Raw genomic sequence first — 24,427 nt, forward strand, 5'->3', positions numbered from 1 at the left:
AATACATGGGTCCTTCATACAGACGGCCTCCGTATTATCTTCATCCTCACTATTGGCACAATTACAGCAAGTAATTTCTAGGATTAATTACAGTCTCTGCCAACCATCGAGACCTGCAGTAACTCTGTTGTGTCTTGGACGTAAAATTTAGCATCGTGTGGTTATGCTAGGGCAGTTTGTGGTGGAGAGGGCATTTTCTTCCATTAGTTTCAAGAACCTGTCTCGATCTTCCCTAAACGCAAAAGGGTGGGCGGTCGTCATCATTTATTATTCAAATCCTAATTTGTAGATAACGATACATGAATCATTCTTAAGAGACAGAAAATAGAATTTTTCTGTATCAATATTATCCAACATCTGTCCTGAAATAAACAATGGTTTCCACTTTTTCATTTGTTTTCCCAATTTTTAGGGTTAACATATCCAATTATACTCTAGTTGGACTCTGCTCATAGATTATTTCTCTTTCATACTAGAGCAATTTTAGTTTAATTTTAAAATTGGTAGTATTTATACTTTTTTGTGGATCTTCCTCAGACAACTGGTTAGAACCAGCTTCCAGATATCCTTGGAACAAGAATATTTCCTTGCCAGTAGGTGAGGAGATGTGCTTTTTGTCACTATCCTGTTTAATACTGCTAGGGCTTGCTTATCCAGAAAGATGTCCCCCCTCTTGACAGCAAATTTAGTGCACATTCTCTCTGTGTTTCAATATTGATCCTGTTTGCTCATTGAAAAGGTTTCTATTTAGGTGAATAAAAAGCTGAACTCAATTGCATGATTTCATTGACACCATGTATCAAATGATAACCAACGTTGTTAACAAATTTAAGTGGAGACTCCAAAGTGTAGTTTTTCCTCAATTGTTGATTATTCATAATGAATGTGATTATTCATATGAATAATTCATGATTATTCATAGCATATGTGAATGGTTATTGTAAATCAGCGGATGTTGGCTCACACTGCAGGAGACCCTTGCTGATTTGTGTCTTGCTTTTCCCATCATTGGCAATGATGCTATGCTTAATAATCCTGTCTTTGATTCCTTGTCCTTTTTTTGTGCCGGTGCTGCTTTAAGGATCCTCTTTCTCATTTCAGGCATATCACGCTGCTTTTCTCTCTCCAGTTAAATGCCTTCGTTTCCCTTTGGTATTCAAACAGTAATATAAATTTTGTTGCTCATCAGTTAAAAATCAACATATTCCTTCCTCAGTGTGTCTTAGTGCATCCTTTTGTATCTTGTTTAAAGCTGCAGGCTCTTTGAGACTGAATCTGGTCCAGGGCACAAAACAAGGAGATATCACCCCATTTTGGTCCAAATATAAATGGCACCAGAAGGATGCTGCAGGGCACGGCGGGCTCTGCATTAACCTTTGGTGATTAAGGCAGCAGAAAGTAAAACTACTGTAAAACTTCTTTAAAAATGCCCACCAACCTCCAAAGAAAACACTTCTCACCCTCCAGTCACTGTGCTTTATGTGTCAGAATATTTTTAGTTATGTTTTTAATTAACCTCTCACCCCATTGAAGTTGAGTCTTAAAACAGATAGAGGATTATAAATAATAATAATGAAAAAAAGATGTTCTGTATTGGAAATGTAAATATTACAACATCCCTAATCTTTTTCTTAAACTTGGACAGTCAATTTTTTTACATATAGAAAATAAGTTTTTTATTCTGTCAACCGTAAGGTTTATTAGAAAACACATGAAGAAACCTTCAGCCTTCTCGTTCAGAATTATAACCCAACCAGTCTCTAATACAGATAAAAAGCAAAAGGCCTGGTGCCTAGCAGGACCCATTAATTAAAGGGGCTTCTGTGGCTCGTTGCTGCATTCCAGATAGATGGGGTGGGCACAAGGAAGATGGAGGAGCCCATTAGCCTTCAATAACCGACCTACCTCAAGGCCTCCTGCTGCTCTCATCATCTGTTAGCTTGTCAGCGCCTGTCTGTGTGTTTTCCCCCACAGGCTTCTCTTGTGAGTTTAAGACCTTCATTAACTAACAGGTATATAAATTAAACCTTGACTTCCAGTGGAGAATAAAGAGGTTTAAGGCTGTTATTTGCGATGGCGCCCATGGTATTGTGTTGACAGGCCATTTACCATGCCATTTAATGGAAGGGAATGTACGCCTAGACCTTGATATATTCTGCCTCTTCTGCGAGTATGGAGCTACATTTTGAAGTGCAAGAGAAAGTCTCTGAGGGTTTGGCAGTTCTGATTTGTAGTTTAGAGAGAAAAGTCTGGTGACAAGTATTTTCCCTTTTGTAAATAAAATGCCTTACATTTTTGCTGTATGCTCATATTGCATGTGGAAAACCGGTTCATCGTCTTGAATGATAATTTGAAAGCAGCAACTACAACGTCAGTAGATAAATAATCCTCTATCAGTTTGGGTAACTGTAGACAAACATGCACCCTTAGAGGCTGCTGCTCAATGAGGCTTGATCAAATGCCTCTTGAAATCTCTGCCTGCTGTTAACCAGTTTCACTGATTGATCACCTTTCAGTTGGCAACCTGAAATTCTGCTAGTCACTGTGATGTTAAAGGAAAGCATTTGCAGTCTCTGCAGCTGATGGGATAAATCAATGGAACGCCTTTAAAATCAGCACTGCTGATTTGAAACTTGTCTTAGATTGTAGGAAACATCCTTTTTTTTTTCTTTTTTTCCCTTCGGTGTTAACTGCTGTGTCTCTAGAATTGCTAGTGACAGTAGTTTCAGCCCAGATAAATAAAGCGAGTGTATCATACATCTAAACAGGCAAGTGTAGTTTTTCTTGTTTCCCCAGATGAATCAGTGAGGCTGGCCTAGCAAGAGATGAAGTGTACAGCTGGTTTAACTGTTTGAGAAGTATCTCTTTTTGGTGTAAAATAAAGAAGGGAAGGCAAAAAAAGAGAGGCATATTAATCACATTTATTCCCAGACTTCTTACTAGTATAAGACCATATCAGGAATCTCGTTGGAAGAAGTGAGAGTGATAAGTTCAGGTGACTCAGTAATTACTCTTGATGTGCGTGCTTTGACTTTGTTGTCACCTTTCTCTCACCCAGGTCCTTGTGATCAGGACCTCTAACTACTCTCTGGAGCCAATTAATACACTCACAGTATTTTTGTCCAAATGAGATTTTGGGCTAATAATTTTTTCTTAAAATTTTCCATCTAAAGGGGTTTTCATTTTTTTAACAAGAAAAGCATTATAACAAATAGATATAATTATTTTTCTTGGAATTAAGATAACATAAGACGGTAATTACTTAGCCTTTTCTTTGAAGCCTGGCTAGTTTGAAAGAAGATTGAAGATCATCCTGTAGATTTAAAATTTTCATCATACAACTTAGATCTGATTAATATATTTTTAATTATTTTAGCTTGTTCTCTGTGGCTTCCTCTGTGTGTGGAGAAAATTCTAATGTATCTTAGCCTCCAGTACAAGTGTGCAAAGCAAATGGGATGGTCTGGCTCAGAAGTTGTGGTGGCTTTAGTGCTAAGGAGCACCTGCCCTGCCTTTCTGCTCCAAGTTAGTGGTCCTGAAACATGGGTGCTTGTGCCTCAGTCATTGAAGCTTCTAATGGTGTTATCTCAATGCAGACTTACTATTGTTGGCTGCTTAACCTGAAACGTTGCACAGTGGCTACATCTTCCCTTCTGTGGCTGTCACAGCACAGGAGACAGCATGGACAAGGTTTTCTAGAGTTTATCTGGCAAAGTCCTCCAGCTCCTAGCACAGAGAAAAGATAGCAACTGTGGATGTTCCTTAAGTACTTAATGCTTAGAAATGGTACGAATGTCAAAAGTGTATAGTACCTGTATTAAACACAAGTAAGCAGTTATGAGAATAAAAGCATTTTAAGCAGAAGAGAGTAGATACGAAAGAAACATGATCAGGAAACATAAGAGGAAATCTGGTTAACCACATCTATTTTAAAAAAATATTTTCCATGCTTTCCACTTTTATGTGAAAGGCCAGTGAAATAAATAGGACACTCAATCTGAATCCCAGAGGAGAGTAGAGCCTCTTGCTCATAAATGCTCTTGAAGATGGTACTTCATTGAGAGGTTTCGCAAAGCATAGTCCTGTCTACCTCAAGGGCTGCGAGCTAAGCCTAATCTTAGTACACAGCAGAATATAAGACTTTTTTAACCTATTTCCTCTGTGAAAAACATTTGCAATTCTCCATCTTTGTTCTGTTTAAAAAGACTTCTACTTGTAAATTTATTCATTTGGTCAAGAAGCAGAGCAACCTTATGACTCATTTAACATCTGCATGTTCGTAGTATTTTCTCCTGATAAAAAGTTAGTGTGATTTGAACAGAAGAAAGTTGGGGCATGCCAAGTAAAGAGCAATAACAATTGTCCTGTCAAATGATTGCAGTTCTCCCTGTTTTCTCCCTACAAAGTACTGTGAATTAGGAATGGCCTTTGAGTTTTGAGTTCATTTATTGACATTTTACATCTGTATCATTGTCCTATGACAGCACTTTATGGGTTTAAAGTGCAAAAAGGGAGGTTTACACAAGGGAAAACATTTTAGTGGTAGAGGACCTCCGTAACTGCGAGTTTTAAGAACATCTTAGGCAAATGTCTTAGAGGCAGGTGCAGACCTCATTTGAATAGAAAGGGAAGAAGGATGGTGTATTTTTGTAATGACAGTCAGGTCGTCTGAAAAGCCAGATTTTAGACACCACTCCCCGCCCCCCCTTCTGTCTGGGGATCCTGTGACTGGGAGCTAGACATGTGAAGATTAACTCTACAACACAATGAATGCAGACTTATGAGATGCAGCACCTCTACTGCTCATGTGTTCCTGTCTTCTGATGCAGATGTTGGATGATAGTGGCCTTTTTGCCAACAAGTGCACCAGAAAAAAATTTCAAGTGAAAAAAATGGGACGCCCGAATAAGATGATAGGTAACCTGTTTCTGCAAATCTGTAAGCAGTTAGTATTACCTTGGAGAAGTGTGGACTAAAAAAACCTTTTTATGCCTCTTCTAGGTCCTTTATGAGTCTCTGATTTTGTTAGTGGGTGTGGAGGATACATCGTTAAACAAAGATTTCAGAATATTTTTGAGTTTTTATTGAAGCTGAAATAGAATTTGCCTTTTTTAGCTCCCCTGGAAAGCAGCTTTTGCATCACAGCCTAAAAGCAAGCACACTGTAAAACACACAAATGCTCTTACCTTCAAGGTGCCAAATCCTCTTACACAATGGATGTGTAAAGGGACATGTTTTATAAAACTAAGAATTTATTTATATGGAAAGTATTTTCCTCAACTAAAAAAACTCAATGACAACTATAGTCAAGTTTTATTCTAGCACATTTATTTCCATGTTTCTAGTTTTACTTTGTTTTGTACTAGGTCTGTTTTGTTAATACCAATTTACATTGTATAAATGGAAAAAATTACTATCAAGCTGTTTAAAACTGGAAAGGCAAGGTCCTTACTTAACTGCTCAACTCACTGAAAGAAGAAAAATAAGTGACTACTACATTTGTTATATTTTAGCAATAAAAGCTGTTGAACAGCAAGGGGAATGGGAGGTGTTATGCTATTGTGTGATGCAGGGAGTCTTAGAAAAGACTCCCCCACGTTCAGGCATGATTTACCTTTTGGTAAATCCATGCTAACAGTGTCCACTTATGTCCTCCTTCACATACCCAGAAATATTTTTCAGGAGGATCTACTCCCTGATTTTCCCAGGAACTGAAGTAAGGCATTGTCCAAACTCAAGGGTTTGGCCAGAGCCTACCTAGAGCTGGGGAAGAGGTTCCTTGATGGATAGACATGAGCCACACTGTATAAAGCTCTGAGAATTACCGATCTGCCCTGTTGTGGTCAGAGATGTGCGTTTTGGGAGAAGCAGCTTTGCTGTGTTTTCTGAATGAGAGAAAATAGCATGTACATGAATGAGCCCAGTCACAAAGGGAATATGAAATCAAAAGTAATTACAGGTTCTTATTTCCTGTCAGTAAACAGAGGGCACGGGAGGGTCCGATATGTGCCATTCTTCTGTTCTCCGATCTGGTCATCTCAAAAGACAGAATTTCGTCCTCTCATTGTAATATGACAATTCTACTTCCATTGGGTTGTTCCTAAAGACTGGGAAGGAAAGTAGGGTTTTGCCATGAGAATCGCTGGAAACATCTGAGACCCTGTCCTTTAATAAAAGTGCCTCGCTGTTTTGGGGAATTCATCGGGACTCTTGCGGTAATATTCCGTTTCCTAAACTTATAGTGTTTCAGCAGGTACACATGTAATGTTTATATGTAGCTGTATGAACAAGTGAATGTATTAGCATTATGTCTCTTTGAGGTGAGGAACTATTATTCCTTTTCTGCCTGTTCATAATTGAGGTGCAAGGAAATAGCCACCTACCAGAGGTTGCAGAGGTTAGTTGCCTAGAAAGTAAACTTCAGATCTCTTTGGCACTTATTCAGTACTATATCACAAACTATTTTTAAAATTTTCCTTCAGAATAGGCCAAGCTATGAAATATTTACCTACTAAATTTAATAATTCCAAATTACTTAAAATACAATAAGTGGAACTTGGATTTTTGGTGCCGATTTGGGCTCCATTGTCTAGAACTGCTAGATTTTAATATAAGAAAATCCAGATTGGGAGAAGGTGTGCAACGGGTACCTCAATAATATTTCTAACGAGTTATAGGAAAAGAAAACTTAGCAAAACCACACCTTTTTGCAAGAAGGAATTTCACTTTTAGAACTGACAGAAGGTAGAGTGAAAGACAGAATCAGAACCTGGCTGTTTGTGGTAGTCCTACAATTTTAAGAGTAGTCTACTGCACAGGTGAACAAGGTGCCTTGGAAAAAACTCAGACATAAAAAGGAAGCATACAAAAGGTGGAAGAAGCAGCAGGTGACCCAGAAGGAGTTTAGTGAAACAATCATGCAGGGATGGGATTAGGAAAGCCAAAGCCCACCCAAAGCTGAATCTAGCAAGGCATGTGAAGGCCAGCAAGGTCTTCTAAAGGTACATCAGCAGAAAAAGGAAGACTAGGACAAACTTGTGCCTGCTGCTGAGTGAGGCAGGAGAGCTGGTGATAAAGGCCAAGATACTCAGTGCCTTCTTCACCCTGGTCTTTACTAGTAAGACCAGCCTTCTGCAATCCTAGGTCCCTGAGACCAGTGGGAAAGTCAGGAGCAAGGAAGGCTTATCTTAAGTGGAGGAGGATCAAGTCTGGGAACGCTTAAACTGCATGTACCCAAGTCCACTGGACCTGATGAGCTACATCTCCAAGTGCTGAGAGAACTGCTTGATGGCATTGCAAGCCCATTCTCCATCACCTTTCAAAGGTCAAAGCAACTGAGGGAGGTTCCTGAGGACTGGAAGAAAGCTATTGTCACTCATATTCAAGAAGAGCAAGAAGGAGGATCTGGGGAAGTACAAACCAGTCAGCCTCACCTCAATCCCTTGGAAGGTGATGGAGCAAATAATCCTGGAAACTGTTTTGAAACACGTGAAAGACAAGACAGTGATTGGGAGGAGTCAGCATGGTTTTACGAAGAGGAAGCCATCAGCCTGATAGTGTTCTGTAGCCAAGTGACTAGCTCGGTGGGTGAGCAGAGAGCAGTGGATGTTGTTACCTTGAATTTAGCAAGACTTGTGACACTGTGTCCCATAATGCTCTCATAGATAAACTGATGAAGTGCAAGCTGGATATATGGATGAAGAGATGGACTGAAAACTGGCTGACCTGCCAGGCTTCAAGGGTTGTGATCAGTGGCACAAAGTCCAGATAGAGGTCAGCCACTACTGGTGTACCACAGGGGTTGTTACTGGGGACAGTGCTGTATAACATCTTCATTAATGGACAGGATGATAATATAGAGTATACCCACAGAAAGCGTACAGACAATACAAAATGAGGAAGAGTGGTTGATACATGAGATGGCCGTGCTACTATTCAGAGGGACAGGCTGGAGAAATGGGCCAACAGAAACCTCATGAAGTTCAGCAAAGGCAATTGCTGTGTCCTGCACCTGGGGAGGAGGAACTGGTATGGGCTGGGGGGTGGCTGGTCGGAAAGCAGCTGGGCAGAGAAGGACCGTGGGGCAGTGTAGGCCAACAGTATGCTGGGCTGCATTTAGGGAGGTGCTTTTAGGGAGGGAGGTGGCCCTCTACTCAGCACTGGTGAGGCCACACCTGGAGTGCCGTGTCCAGTTCTGGACATACTGGAGAAAGTCCAGCAAAGGGTCATGAAAATGTTTAAGAGAATGGAGCTTCTTTGATATGAGAAGAAGCTGAGAGAGCTGGGATTGTTTAGCCTGGAGAAAAGAAGGCTCAGGGGGGTTTTATGAACTTGTACAAATATCTGAGGAGTGTAAGGAAAACAGCCAGAGCCAGATTCAGTGGTGCCCAGTGACAGGAAAAGAGGCAATGGGCACAAACTGAAATACAGAAAGTACCATATAAACACAAGAAGAAACTTCACACCCCACCCCCCACCCCCTTTTTTTTTTTCCCCTCCTATTTTGAGAGCAATCAAACACTGTTAACAGGTTGCCTAGGGAGGCTGTGGAGTCTCTATCCTTGGAAATATTAAAAACTCGACTGGACATAGTCTTGGGCAAACTGATCTAGGTGACTGCTTTGTGAGGGGGCTGGACTAGATGCATCTCCAACGGTCCCTTTCAACCTCAACTGTTCTGTGATTCTACAACAACTGTGCTCCTTAATTGTGAAGATATGTAACCTGAACCTACAGTGTCAGTATTTGTTACAGAGTAGAAATATTTAAAAAGTTCTGTGTTACTCCTTGCCTCAAAATGCAGCTTTTTGTCCTGCAGCTTTGTTTACAGTTCTGTGCTTTTCAACATTTTTTTTCTATCATTCTGATCATAAAGGATAGGGATTGTGAATTTTTTTCGTTCTGCTTTTATTACTGTTGAAGTCCCCATCATTCAAAAAGTCATTCGTGAGCAAATTTGGTTAAAATGAAATGCCACTTCTAGTGAGATGCTCAATTAAATGTTAAGAAATCACAACCAGACTCTTGTGGAGGAGAATAAAAGAGGTACTTTTTGCCCTATGGAGACCAAGGAACACACAGTAACTGATTTGCCCCAGGTCACACACAAAATCTGTGGTCAAACTGGGAATAGATATCCAATCTGTGGCATATCTATCCTGTATTTCTGCTTTCTCTAAATAATTTTGATGATAATCAAAAGGATTTTTCACAATCTGTAATACATTAGACCTTCTAAGTGCCTATTGCTGTACATTACTTTTTTTTCCCTTGTTGCATATTTCACTAGTATAATTTTGCTATTGCCACTCAAATTGGATTCCCAGCCTTCTCACTTAAAGATGAATTTCTCAATAGCAGGAAACTTATTATTTTTTGTCTCCCCATGCCTGAAAAGTTCTATAGATAAGTGAAAGATCTTTGCTTTTGAGTTATGGAATTAAACGTTTTATTGATTTAACTATTCTAGAAGTAGAGTATTTAGCTAAGACTGTTAGTAGAAAAATACTATAAAATGTAATTCAAAACATGATTGATATGTATCCAGGATTTTATGTGCCATTCAGTAAACCAAAATTGGGGCCAATATAAACTTGCAATGGAGTGCAGCCTCTGGATTAGATTAAAGCATTCAGTATTTAGTTTTTCAATTTAGGGTATTCAGTTAATAAACTTCTCTGTAATTCTAAACATATCAGGAATCTGCAGATCACAGGGCTACAGCATCTGTGAAATTTGTATATATTTGTTTCTGTAGACTTGAGTATGGAGTAACATGTCAACTGTGATGACCGATCACTTTCTAACAATGATTGGTAATTTGGAAAAGGTTAAGGAGTGAATGGATAGGCTGGTATTTTTAAATTTTTCATCTCTTCAAAGAAGCGAATAAATATAAAGTTTCTAAGAACTTACTATTTTTAAACATATTTGCATGATATTGAGATTTCCTAAAATTTTATGTTTACAACATGTATGTTTTGGACTAGATGATGGTTGTAGATGAAGGTCGGTTGCTTCCAACTGAACTGTTCTGTTCTACAACTCTTCCTGGCCTTGTGTGAACTCTCTTGCTAAAAGCTTTTTTCCTAACATGATCGGTGAAAGTCAGATAGAGGCATGGAAAAAGCCTGCAAGAAGGAAATTAGTTGTTCCCTAGCTTTCCCTGGAGAGTCACAAGCTCTGAGTGGCTCTGCGTAGGCTCCTTTCTACCCAGCGTAGCTCCTAGGAAGTCTGACAGAATCACTGGAATTTGTTTAAGCATTCTTGAAGGGGCAAAAATTAAAACTGGAAGAAGGAAAACACAGAAGGTTTGTTATGACAAGCTTCACTTATGATTAGTTTTCAAGAAAGGATCGCTTAAAAGTTTGTAGCAGTGTTTAATATATTTTTGTTATATGATGCTTTTGTAATTTCCTCAAGTAACTGATCAACTGTTACTTGCGTATTAACGCTGGATAGAACTAGAGGAAGAGTTTGCCCTTTTCTGTGGAAATGTAATGGGATTATTTTTTTTTCCGCATTTTGCTGTATGAAGTGGCAAAATGGTTTATTTTGGACCTATACCGCATATGCTTTACAGACTGGCAAGTGTGTTGAGTGCTGCTCCTATTTAGTTGAGACCAAGACCTAAATAACTCTAAAGAAAAAAATCTTGCCAGACGAGTGCTTTGACTGTTTATTATGGGGTTTATGTTTTCCATTTTTTTTCTTCCCAAGTTACATACCATTTGGATTCTTTTGTCTCAAAACCAGTTAGACTTAGTTGTTTAAAATCTCTCTGCTCAAGGCATCTGTAATTTGAAAGGAACAGCTATTGAAGCTCCAAACGGTAGCTGTAAAATACTACTCTAAGACAGCTGAGTTGTGTAATAACACCAAAAGCCTTAAATCTTTGGCACTAAGTCACAGTCCGATGAAGTGTTTTATCCTTTTTCAGCGTATTCCAGCTGTTTCATGCCCTGATTAATGAGAACACAGAGTGAGATCAGTGTGTTCTACATGGCTTGAAGTTAGGAGTTTAAATACTTTGAACTGCAGATAAAGTGTTTTCTCTCATTCTCAATCTAGTATCAAGTTTATATCTAAAATAGGCTGTTTTGTTTGTTTTTTAATTCCCAGTGTAATGTTTCATCCTAATATGGCAATAACGTATTCATTCTTGTTATGTGCTATAACCTCTATTTTTAAATCACTTTACTAATTGAACTTCACCTTGCTACCAAGATATTTTCATTATGGCAATTTCTCTGCAAATTCATATTTACTTCACGTTTTATTACACTACCATATATTCCATGCAGAGGAAGCTGAAAGCCATTTTCATTTATTTTATTTTATTTTTTTTTATTTTAACAACAGTAATGCAAAAACTGTTTCCTTAGCGTAGGCCAGAAGGGAACATGAAGGGAGAACAAGGCTGAGGAAAAAGTGTGCTGCATAAGCTGTAGAATTGCATTTATTTGTATTACAGTTTCACTTAGGCTAGAGTCCGTCCACATAAAGGACACCAACAATATGGAATATGAGAATAACTTTGGAAGATCATACTGCTTTATTATTACACAAAAATGATGATGCTTAATCACAGGTTAGTGTTGTGGTGGGGAGTGGGGGAGTGTGGCTGGCTTTAATTCTGGGATTTTGGAAAGCCGTTTTCTCAAAGCTAGCTAGACTGTTTTTTTTTCTTTAATGGGACGGGGATAACGGTCATCAACAATGACAGACAGAGCATATGCAGCCTGCCACTTTTTGTGATTTCTCTGTCACTAATGTAACCTGGAGGATGTGTTAGCAGCAGCAGCCTGGGGCATCTCAGCTGAGGCAAGCGTGGTGCTTTAGGTACCCCATGATATAGCTCCACATGTCCCACTGAGTGATTGCTTCTTCATGGTACTTCTTTTTAAAAAGATTTTCTTGAAATTAAAGCAAAGTTATATAGTCAACATGATCATATTGATTTTCAGTTTTATTTTGAACATTTTTAGCTATGTAAATCCATAGGTATAACATAGTCCTTGGTTTGGTTTTAATATTCAGATGTCAGGCTCCCTTCACTATGATGAGAAATCTTCAGTAAAAATGTAACCTTGCACTGAACAGCTGATGAAGTTTTTATTCTCGGTAGATAAAAATCTATTTTTATTTTGACATAACTAATGAAAAATCTGTCAGCATGTGTCACAGTAATGGAAGCTGCTGTACAGAGATTCGAAAATCACAAGCTTGGAATTCCCGGGTCATAGTTTTAATCAAAATCAAGAGTTTGATCATCATGTTTTTTAATAATAAAAGTAACTTTTGATCTGCTGAACACCTGGAATATTTTAAGGGGCTCTGAGTTAATGAGCTGTGAGACTTTACCCTGTAACGTAATGAAGACTCTGTCTGCCTAAAGCCATACATGTGGATATGGTGAAAATGTACCAAACTTGCCACAATACTAAAAAGAAGAGGGTCAGTTTTATTTCAATACTCAAGTTTGCAAAGTCATACAAATAGAGGTGTCACAGGTGGGCGTTAAACAATATCAAATACTATCGTCTCTTTTTATTATTTTTGGTTTTTTAATGGCCCGGTCTGTCAACAGTCCAAATATTAATTATTTTGGTACATAAGGCCCTAGGTCCACTTATAAACACAAACATCAGACTTCAAAGCAAAAGAGATACTGTCAACGTAGCAGAAGTCCAACCTGTGAAATTTTTTGCTGGGTCAGACAATAATTCCTTTTCAACAGTAGAACAGGAAAGGCTGTTCAGGAGCAGCACGTGAGTGGAGCTGCAGGCCATTCCCCTGGTACTTCCCCAGGGTGGGTGACAGGGACTGCACACAGAGGTGGTGTTCTTGAATTTGTCTGATCTTTTTCTTTTTTTACATGCTGATGCCCTCTGCCTCTACAATCTCTTATGACAGCAAGCTTCATAAAATCACTACCTGCTATGTAAAAATGTGCTGCTTTTATATTTGTTAAGTTGATCTCAATATAGTTTCACCACATTCGTCCTTGTTATAATATTGTGAGATTTGGTGAGCAATAGTTCTGCATTCACCGTACCCCGCTTTAATGCTTTTATAAACTTTGATCATATTACCCCCTCTTCAAACTGAAGAGTTCCAGCTTTTTAGTCTGCCTCTGTAAGGCAGCTGCTCCGTCCTCTGAATCATTTGAGTTGCCCTTCTCTGTACCTTCTCTTAACCCTGTTTCTTGAGTTGGAGAGACCAGAACTGTCTGGTACACCATTGTTTATGTAGCAGCAAAATGACATGTTCTGTCTTGGTTTTGTTACTTTTCTTGGTGACAGCCAAAGTTTTTGGCTGGCTGTGGTTGAGCACAGAGAGCTGGGAACTGTGACTTCCAGATCTCTAACATACTGTGAGAATGTTAGTGAGGTTTAGGTTTTTTTCATCTAAAGCAGAGCTTCTTACATTGACCTGGACTGAAGCTCGTCTTCTGCCTCGTTGCCTTCTTGCTCAGTTTTATAACATCCTTTGAGTTTCTCACTTTTGGCATGGAATTTGACTACTGAAAAGGGCTTAGTGTCTTCTGCCAATCTGAAGATTTCATTGTGTGATCCTTCTTTGGGTCACTGAATTTGAATAAAACTGATTCCTTGGGAATCCAGAAAAGAGTGTGACTGTTAGGCCCTACTTGTGCTTCCTATCCCTTGATCAACTTCAGTCCACAAAAAGCCCCTTTTTCCAATTCCCTTCTAACTTAATTTCTTCAATAGTTTCTGGGGGAGACCTTGTCAAAGGCTTTCTGAATATCCGAGTCAACTGGATTTTCATTTATCCACATGCTTTCCTCTCCACCCCCTGAACTCCCTGCAGGTAGCAACGCAGGATTTTCCTTTGCAAAAGCTCCGGTGACTTTTTGCTGTTGAACGTGTATGGCAATATCAGCAATATTATTCTTTTGTATGGACTCTGTCTTACCAGGATTGGAAGTTATTATCAGTGGTCCTTTCAGGACCTTCAAGGTTCTCGGATCAATGCCATCTGGTCCACATGACACATTTTGATCAGCATGTCTACTTATATACTTGAAAAGGAGTAGAGGGGAGAGTTTTATCTTTGATCATCCAATGTTTTAGTTCGCAGTTGCCAATAATGCATCCATAGTTCGTTTTCTGTTTTCTTTTCTAAATTCAGAATATTTTCCCCTTTCTTTGGGTCTTTCTAGCAACAGCAGAAGTAAAAAAATTGACTTTTACACAAATATTGGACTTTATAAACTTAGTGAATTAGAAGTAAGGCAATGTAGATGGTTCTCTTTGAAATTAAAATGGTTAGTTTTGAATTGTCAAGTGTTATATACTGGATATTTAAAAAACTGCTGATAGAAAAGAAGACACTTCTCACTTTTTAGTTATCAGAATACCCATAAAACCCATTTCTTTGTCATTTATGTTATGCCAATATAGAACTGCATTCAACATTTGTGGGTAATTGAACACATATGTATACCTTCTTAATTTTATTAAACGTGGCTGTGATTTTCTTCAGCAAAATATACCACTGTGGAGCACTGTGATGATGTGTTTGTAATATTTTGAGTCAGTTTCCTACTTGTTAATGGCTAAAGCAGTAAAGATTGTTAGTGATTGTATAATAGTTATTCTCCCTTCCCCTTATATTCCCATACTTCTGGAGGGATGTATTACTAGATGGTAAAAGATGCTGTATGGGTTAGTCAGAGGTTTTGGCAACCAGATGAGAGGTGATTCTGTAAAAGTGAGAAGTAGCGTGGGATTGTGGGATACACACCTCTTCTTTCTCCTAAATCACAGTAGAAAAGTAGTTAATATAACTGTCAGAGATTATTGCTTATGCTTCAGATTTAATGTCCAACTGAGATTAATTAGAAGACGGTTTCTCAGAACAGCGAGATCTTGGAGCACTGTCTTAATTGCTGTTGGGAGAGGAAAAGGTAACGATCACTTCCTTAAAGGTGCAGCTACAGCCTGATCAATGTTTTTGAAAAGCTTTACATGACCTGGTTGTAGGCAATAACGTGGACCCAAATTTAATAACCTGAGAGGTCCCTGACATTCTCAAATTGCTGTGCTGTGACTTGTGTGTAGATTCAGGAAAGCATTATTAGCAGATTACCTAATGACTCAGTTGGCAGCTGGAAGTTTTTTGCACATTTTAAAGGCTAAGTGAAGTTAATTAAGGATATCAGGCCAAAGCTTTATGCTCAATTTTGATGCCTGCAGCCATGGCATTGTCTATTTTAGATGCTTAAATCTTGGCCCCGTGTATCTGTTGGTGGTGTCTGTGGGCCAGCAGTAAATAGCACACTGGTGTGGTGGGGGCATGGACCTGGACTCTTTTCAGTGGTGCCCAATGCCAGGCCAAGGGTCAATGGGCACAAGTTGGAACAGAGGAAGTTCCACCTCAATATGAGAAAAAACTTCTTTACTGTGAGGGTGCCAGAGCAGTGGCACAGGCTGCCCAGGGAGGTTGTGGAGTCTCCTTCCCTGGAGACATTCAAACCCTGCCTGGACGCATTCATGTGCCCCCTGCTCTGGGTGTCCCTGCTGGAGCAGGGGGGTTGTTCAAGATGATCTTCAGAGGTCCCTTCCAACCCCTGGCATTCTGTGATTCTGTGGTAAAATGTAAACATCAGATGTATACTTAACGAAGTGCTTACATTTATTGGGTAAATGTTTACCAATCTAGTATTTTTTTAACATTTTGATACAAAAATGCATTCTGTAGAGCCTGTATGTTCATTTACTGCCAACTTCAGGGAGTTAATTCTAAATCGCTGATTCACAAAATAATTTGCAGTTATTACTTTCATTTTAGCTACACTGGTGTTTTAAGGGGTGAGTGGAAATAGAGGGAAATGGCTTATGTAGGCATAAAAATGACATGAATGAGTTAATCTTTAGTGAGTAATACCTCAAAGTTTACGGAGATTTATGTTCTTTAAACAGATTTTAAAAGTCCTGAAAATATTCAGTATAACGTATGTTCTATGTCTCCTAGTACACATGGTGCATTTTAGGGAATCATAGTGTTGCATTTTGCATTTTAGGGAATCATAGGGTGCATTTAGAATCACAGAATCATTAAGGTTGGAAAAGACCACTAGGATCATCAAGTCCAACCATCAACCCAACACTACCATGTCTCCTAAACCATGTCCTGAAAGTGCCGCATCTACACATTTTTTGAACACCTCCAGGGATGGCGACTCTACCACCTCTCTGGGCAGCCTCTTCCAATGCCTGACCACTCTTTCAGTAAATAAATTTTTCCTAATATCCAATCTAAACCTCCCCTGATGCAGTTTGAGGCCATTTCCTCTTGTTCTATTGCCAGTGACCTGGGAGAAGAGACCAACACCCCCCTCGCTACAGCCTCCTTTCAGGTAGTTGTAGGGAGCGATAAGGTCTCCCCTCAGCCCCCTCTTCTCCAGACTAAACAACCCCAGTTCCCTCAGCCGCTCCTCATATGACTTCTTCCATTTTGGAAATGTTTCCAGTAAGTCAGTGCCTGCTGTGTATGTGGAGTACTGTTTCCTTGGAACTGTATTTCTCTGGTCTTATATCTTCTGACCCTTGATAAACACACAGGTCATCTACTCCCATCCCTTGTGATGGGCTTCAGAAATCTCAGAGAGTGATATGAGGCAGAAGTGCTGTATGGCTACAACAAACAGCTTTGAATAAGTGCTTGTATTTGCTAACTGATTAACTCTATTTACATTGTCTAAAACTAGCTTATCTTAGGGTCTGGTCAGAAAAGTGCAAGAAATCTTACGATGGTGTGCGGTGAGCAGACCCTTTCAGTTGGGAATTGCTGTCCCTTAGCTAGGGCAGGAGGGCTGACCACATGCGTTGGTCCAGGTTGTTGGCATGTGAAGTAAAGTGAGATAAATCCAGACTTCCAGCTGCAATGGTTCATCTTAGAGGGCTGCTTGTTTGAGAGCATTAATTCAATTGCTTTGTGATTGTTGGACCATATTCTTAGTTTGTGACGATAGGAGTATCTAAATGAAGGGTGCAATGTCTGTACATAACAGCGATGTTTCTCATTTCAAGGAAATGGTAGGAACATTAAAGTGCTTTCTGTTTTTTCTCAATTTTTATTGCTTGCATTAAAGTTAAGGAGAATTTGACATCTGATAACAGAAGATGATATTTATGAATTTTAGGTCAGGTCTTGGTTAAGTGTCTAAAAGGTCTAGAATAACTTCAGATGATGATTATATCACATTGTCCAGAAATTGTATTGTAAGATTTGCATCACGTTATTACACTGCAAATTGGAGATATTCTGGAAATGTTAGGGACCATTTTGGAATATAATGTCCAAATGTACTTGCGTTTCTTGTACCCTTTGTGTGCTTCAAAGCTGAAGAAAATTAATTTCGAGACTCCTGAAATTAGTATGCTGTGTCATGTCATTTTGTCTGATTAAGTGGAGAATTTCTGTAATCTGTTGGATGAATCCCACACCCGCTGATGAAAGCACCATACACGTTTAAAATACACTAATTTGTTTCTTACTCATTTCAAAAAATGGGCTTTATGTAGGCAGGGTTCAGTCTGCAGTGGAAAGGGTTGGATTGGTGAATTGTTTTTGACTAAAAATATTTGTCTGATAAAAATATCTCTAGCTGTTACTGTTCTCACATTTTCTGTATAATAATTATTCGTAACGGTAAGCTGATTTCATGCTGAAGGCTTCAGTTCAGCAATGCACTTGAAGTCATGCATGACTTGCATCATACTGGATCATTCCCTCTACTTTAAAGGCATAATTCATGTGCTTGAATCAGACATGTGTTTAAGTACCTTGTTGAATTGGTGCCTATGTGGAAGTTGTTTTTCTCCTCAACGTAATCACATTTGGAAGTGGAAATGACCTTGTATAGATGGCTTTTAGCTTTTTTTTTTCCTGAATTTTGCCACCATCAGTTGTTGCTTGCTTTAATATTTGTAGGTTTGCAGCTATCCAGACACTTGAATTATTTTGTGTTCATCTTCACGATAATTATATGCCTCTTGACTGCCTTTTCAATTTACATGTAAAATTAGCATTTTGCCAACATTGTCATTGTGTTAAAAAGTACCAATGCAAAGTCTGGTTGTCCAGAGAATTAGTCACAATTTCATGTGAATAGACACTAATTTAAATTCACAGCTGTATGAGGTGTAGCATGAATTTTAAAAAGCATAACTTTAATCTATATGTATAGCTATTTAGATATGTATTTACCTTATGTTCTGTATTTTCATATTTTTCAGACAAGTATAAAAGAAGGATTACTACTGAAGCAAACCAGTTCTTTTCAGAGGTGGAAAAAGCGTTATTTCAAACTTCGAGGTCGTACCCTTTACTATGCTAAGGATGCAAAGGTAATTCTATGCTGTTAGTGTCTAATGCCATATACTTGTAAATTCGATTTTCTTTAGATTTATAAGTGTAATAATTTTAATAATAATTTAATGGTTTGTTAGTGATTGTTTTAATAAAAAACTCCCACATATAAGCTGTAATGTGTTAAATTAACTTTAACTAAGGAAGACTGGTAATTTCTCTGTATGTTTTAAATTGAAGTTTATCACAGTTGTTTCAGCCTTTTCGGCTATTCAGACAAATAATAAATTCATCTTAAGGAGTTGTGGGGTTTTTTTTAATCTAACATTTAAAAAAGAAAGTAAAAATTAGATAATGCTCAGAAATTATCCCTCAAACTGAATTCCATTAAAACTCTTCTAGTCTGATGCCCATATTGCCATTAAAGAGGTGGAAATGGTTACGTGAAATCAAGATAGGAAGATTTTTCTGCCAAAACTGATATATAAGGGAAAAAGCTGTTTCCCATCAGTTGAAATTTTTGGTGGGAAAATTGGGGGTGGGCTGAGGGGAATACTTATCTTCTTTCTGAAAGGCATTTCCTCCCTCCCTCAGGGCCAGGACTGAGAGCATTTTGGCTTGTTGGGCTGGCTCAGACTGTGCTGTTCCATAGCAGTGGACATTACTTTTCTTTACCCTGTGGGGTTGCAGTGACTCATGGGAGCTGTAGGTGAGGTGCTTCAGGTCTCCATCATCTTCTCTAGCCTGATCTTCTCAATAAAACTATTACTCAGGCATGGAGACCTCTCCTTCTAGGGCTATATGACTACACTTGCATGGTGCACAGTTGTGTGGCTGCGGTGAATCAAGGAAAATATGTTCTCTCCAGGGAGCCCCAGCACAGGGCTTCATTGTTTGGTTCACAGTTGTCCCACTTCTGTGCCTGTGGTGCTATCATGAGCAGTTTATATAAAGGCTTAATAAACATGGCAGATAAAAGCTCTGAAGCAATGTCATCTGTGCCATGAAGATAGATGAGAAAAGGAGGTGTAATGAGTAGGCAATTGTACAAATACTTTGTAACCCTGAATCCAGATGTGCTGAAACTCCCCCAGCATCAGTTCTTCTTCCAATGGCATGGAAGAGGAAGACCACAGTATGGCTAAAAAAGAGGGAGAGGCATTTTTGTTGGTCTTCCCTTCTGTGCTTCAAAACCCATCATGAGTTTAACAAAACCTAATTAAGCCTTTGTCAGATGCTGCAGTGTTTAAAGACATATATTTCTCTTGCTGGAACATCAAAGGACTGGAAGGGATCTCTTCAGGCCCCTGAGCTCTATTTTCTCATATGGATACTGTATCATAGATTCCTGTTCACGAATTTAGAGTTCTATCCTAAAACTGATTCATTAATTTACATTTTACTAAATGTGAATCTCTTTCCTCTGACACCATATAGCTACACAGTAGACATCCCAAAGCTGCATCTATTTTAAAAAAATTCTTAAAGAGATTCTAAAGCAATATATATTTTTGAAACCACCTTTTTATACTCTCATATACCACTTAGATAGCAAATAGGACTGTGTTAAGGAGTCAGATAGGAAGTTTTATCACATCATCAGTGTCTTTTATTTTTTGGCCACATTTTTTTAATTTTACAATTGGAATGGACACAAGGAAATGAAAGCACAGACTCTAAGCGTACCTGAAAGTGGACTCAGGCCATATTTAATGTTTTTATGTTCTTTTCCATTCACAGTCTCTAATATTTGATGAAGTTGACCTGTCAGATGCCAGCGTAGCTGAATCGAGCACAAAAAATGTCAACAACAGCTTCACGGTATGGAACCATTATAATACTGGTCTTGAAAGCTGTGGATAGACTGTTAGTAATAAAACCAAGAATCCTCTGAATTGCTTCTTGTTTTCCTCTATTTGGAAATAATATGTCCTTTATTTGGCAGTGGTATAACATATCAGAATAGTATCATGTCAGCTATTGATAATTGTGTTTCTGTGATTTTTTTTTTTTTGGCAGAAATTAGAATTTTAGATAACAGTTGATTCAAAAGGTGATACAAGGCATTAAAAATAGTAAGATTCAGTACTAGTACTTCATTAGTACTTATTAGTACAGTTTGGCTTTATGCTGTAGTTTGTCTTTGAGGTAACATGCTGAATTGATTCAAATGTAATTGTAAAACAATAATGTTTTAATTTTTTATAATAACATTTTTGGTTTTCTGTAATTTTAATGTGTATTTTTTTTTCATCGCCGATCATATCTCTGTATGTTTCCAAGTCACGTAGAAAAGCTGTCTTCACAGTCATACCTTGATTCTGATACTGGTATAAGAAACAAAGACTGTTCATAAATCTGTGTTTCTGTAAGTTCACAAGTGTGTTTTACACACAGGTCTTGGCATTTATTGTTCAACTGCTTTGTTGGAGCAAAGTGATAAAGTCTGACGCAGTTCCTCTGCTGATTCTTAATCTCTGGAAAAGTAAATTTTCTGAACAAGAATTATCTGTGGGGGAGATTGTGGATGAAGTTGTCCTTTCAAAAGTCTTGAGTTCTCCTGCTGACTGCAGTGGCATCATCTTTCTTAAGCTGAAAATCCTGTTATTCTCTACTAAAATGTTGATTTGCCATTTTCCTGAGGATTTTAGTTTCACAGATGGTTTATGTTACTAGCGTTGGTTGTTCTCCAAGACAGCCCAACGCAAGCCTTCTGAAAGCTTCATCAGGTCTTCCTTGCTGTGGTACCTCCCAGGCAGCTACTGAAGTAGTCAGAGCACCTCAAAGACATATTTACATGGGCCTGGACAGTCCAGTGTGTTATGTCAATCTAAGTTTCTTTACTAAGAATGCAACTAGAAAGACTATTTTGATGGAAAGTCTCAGATGAGAGGTGGCTATGTGAGGTACCAGCTTGCCTTTTGAAAAGTTTCTTTCTGTTGCTTAGAAGCTCTGCTTCTGTCTTAGCCCTGGCCAGAAGTAAAGGTGTCATGCAGGCATAAGGATAGCCGAGGAATAATGAGGCATACAAAGCTGATGAGTTGAGAGTTCCAGCATGTCACTTATTGTTCAAGAGGTGATATAAGGCTCAGCATCCCCTGAAGACCCAAACTTCCTTCACTGTAGGTTCCACTACAGGAAAAACAAAACTAAGAAAACTCTGGCTATGTTACTACTGATCACTGAATCATGAAATAAGACATTTATCTAGAGACCTGGATAGACCAGAGAGCTAGACAATCACCAACCATGTGAATTTCGAGAAGAGCAAATGCAGGATTCTCCACCTGGGATGAGGTAATCCTAGTTATATGTCCAAACAGGGAGATGAGAGGCTGGAGAGCAGCCCTGCAGAAAGATATATGGGGGTTTGGGTTGATGGCAAATATGAGTCAACAGTGTGCCCTGGCAGCCAACTCTGTCCTGGGGTGCATCAAGCACAGCATAGCTAGCCAGTGATTGTCCCACTACACTGCACTGGTGTGACCCCACCTCGAGTACTGGGTGCAGTTTTGGGCACCTCAATATAAGACATCAAACTCTCAGACTGTGTCCAGAGGAGGGTGAGCAAGACGGCAAAAGGTCTCGAAGGCAAGAGGAGCACCTCAGGTCACTTGGCTTGTCCAGCTTGGAGAAGCGAAGGCTGAGCGGTGACCTCACTGCAGTCTACAACTTCTTCAAGGGGGGCAGTGGAGGGGGAGCTGCCGATCTCTTCTCTCTGGTGACCAGGGATAGGACACAAGGGAATGGAATGAAGCTGCATCAGGGGAAATTCAGGTTGGAAGTTAAGAAAAAGTTCTTCACTGAGGGGGTGGTCGGTCACCGGAACAGGCTGCCCAGGGAAGTGGTCACATCACCAAGCCTGTCAGAGTTCAATGAATGTCTGGATGATGCTCTTAGTCATGGTTTAGTTTTGGGTAATCCTGCGAGGAGCAGGGAGTTGGACTTGATGATCCTTATGGGTCCTTTCCAACTTGAGATATTCTGTGATTCTATGATCTTGGTGTAATTTTGTGCGGGGAAGAAAAGTGATGTATTTTGGACTGCCTCGTTTGGGGTTTTTTCCCCCTTTTTTTTTTCTTTTCTTTCTTACAACATTTGGTGTTTTGGTATCCTTTATAGTCCTTTAGGCCCACTCAGTATCTCATTCTTCACCAAAGGCATGTTTTGTATCTAGTATCAAGACTTCTGGGGAAGAAGGTAGTGAAAAAAGGGAATCTCAGGGGCTACAGCTTTTAACAGCTTTAGAGACAATATTTATTTTCATGTCCTGGGTAATTTAGGGCAAACAGTGTTTTCTCTAAGGAGTCTTCAGATTAATTTTGAAAAATTATTTGGATTTATATCTCTCCTCGATTGAAGTGTCATCTGATTTGACCATGAAATATGGTAATAGTCGTCATCTTGTTTAATCTTTTGGCTTCTTTCTTTGTGTTTGCCTAACCCAGTCTCCCAGCAACACAGCTCAGTGAAGTAAGACATCTCTGGCCTTGCCTACCCTGGTTTGGAGTTGGGGGGGGCCTTTCCAGCAATACCCCTTATAAATGAAAAGAAACATTTCTTTTTGCCTTTTTTTCCCTTCCGTTTTAAAAAAAGATAATTCAGCCTTTCTTAAACTTACTTTTTTTTCTTTAGGTGCTCTGTTAGCATTCTTTTTGTTAAAAAAGCAAAAATTAAATCCTTAACTTCAGCTTTCTCTAGTTAATGTACTCCTCTTGTTTCTTTGTCCCTATAGAGAATATTTTAAACACAAACTTACGTAGATGGAATATACACCAAATGACAATTTTTCCAGGAAAACATGGCTTAAAAAATATACATTAAAATTAAGTGGGTTTTTTTTACAAGCCCTTTTGTCATTTCACTTAAATTCCCCCCCCTCCCCTCAATCTCCCACCCCCAGCTTGTCAAAGCTACTGGGTTTGTCTTCTTTTGCCCTTTCTAGTTTGTTTGGAGAAAAAGGTGTGTGTGTGTCAAGATTTTCCATGCACTTTTCTTTGGATAAAACTCTGGTCCTAAAATTAGTCATAACACATGGGTTTAAGGTTGAGTTTATTTGTAATGCTCGTGCTTGCAGAGTATTTTATGTAACTAAATATCAGTGTTTATTCACCAGAACTACTTTTCCTTTCTTACTACAAACAATTTGAGGTTAAGGGGAAAGCTGAGATAAATAAATATCTGCTAATCAAAATGAGAAGCTGCTAAACTTAAACTAGCTCATCCATTTCAGTTTTTTCTTTATTGCTGATGATATGACTTTTCAATGAACAACCAAGTCAGTTCTAGCAAATAGTTCCTAGTGCACAAGCTTGCACTAGGGTGTCTTGTAATAGATTATGGGCATTTTGTGTAGTTCTAAGCATCCTCATCTAGAGGCTGTTAAATAGACGAAAGGGGGTCCCTTGACTTCAGAGTCTTTATATGAGACCCTCAGGGGCTAGATTCTTCCTACTTGCTTGTTAGGTACTAGTCTCCTAAGTCTGTGGGAAGAGAGAGAAGAGGTACAAGAAGCCAATTCAGCCCATTGAGGATGTGCATCACGCTCTCTATCAGCAACATCAGGAGCCCACAGGGGCTTTTGTTCACCCCATGTGTGCAGTTCAGTGGGGTGGGTGGGCACTGAGTCCTCGTAACGGTGTCAGGTACTCTGCTGAGAGTTTTTTCCACAGTGATTTGCTTCTGCCTCAGAGGGTGGTTTATGTTGTCTCAGCACAACCTGAGGAGTGTAGTTGCACAGCACGTTACTGCTTTGGGGAGACTTTGGGGATGAATCAGTCTCCTATCCTTATTGCGTGCAAGCAGACAGGGCAGTGACCAATTCTGCGGAGAGCTCTAATTCCTTATGTATTTTGGTTTGCAGGGATGGAAGATGGCTTGTTGATATCTCAAGTGCATTTAGAAAAAAGCTCTTTATTGTTCTCAGAACAAGACTTGAGACTGAGCGAGGCTGAGTAATACTCTTCAGCACGCAAGCATGGGCAAGTGAAACATTGGTGGTGTGCTTTTGTTGTAATAGGTATAAGGAATGGGATTTTAAAATATTAAAATGGTTCTTGAACAGGCATATTCAATTAATGAAGTTCCT

The 24,427-nt window shown here is 39.1% G+C and overlaps 1 protein-coding gene across 4 annotated transcripts in view; it reads left to right on the forward strand.

The window, feature by feature from the left end:
- DGKH (diacylglycerol kinase eta) overlaps positions 1-24,427 on the forward strand; it is a 175,151-nt gene that overhangs the window by 70,951 nt on the left and 79,773 nt on the right. For all 4 annotated transcript variants that reach the window (XM_064440811.1, XM_064440810.1, XM_064440808.1 and 1 more), the window contains 2 exons: positions 18,267-18,377; positions 20,080-20,160. In XM_064440811.1, coding sequence (XP_064296881.1) covers positions 18,267-18,377; positions 20,080-20,160 — 192 coding nt within the window. The remainder of the gene's footprint in view (positions 1-18,266; positions 18,378-20,079; positions 20,161-24,427) is intronic.

This window comes from Phalacrocorax carbo, chromosome 1 (genome assembly GCF_963921805.1).
Source record: "Phalacrocorax carbo chromosome 1, bPhaCar2.1, whole genome shotgun sequence".
Lineage (NCBI taxonomy): Eukaryota > Metazoa > Chordata > Aves > Suliformes > Phalacrocoracidae > Phalacrocorax > Phalacrocorax carbo.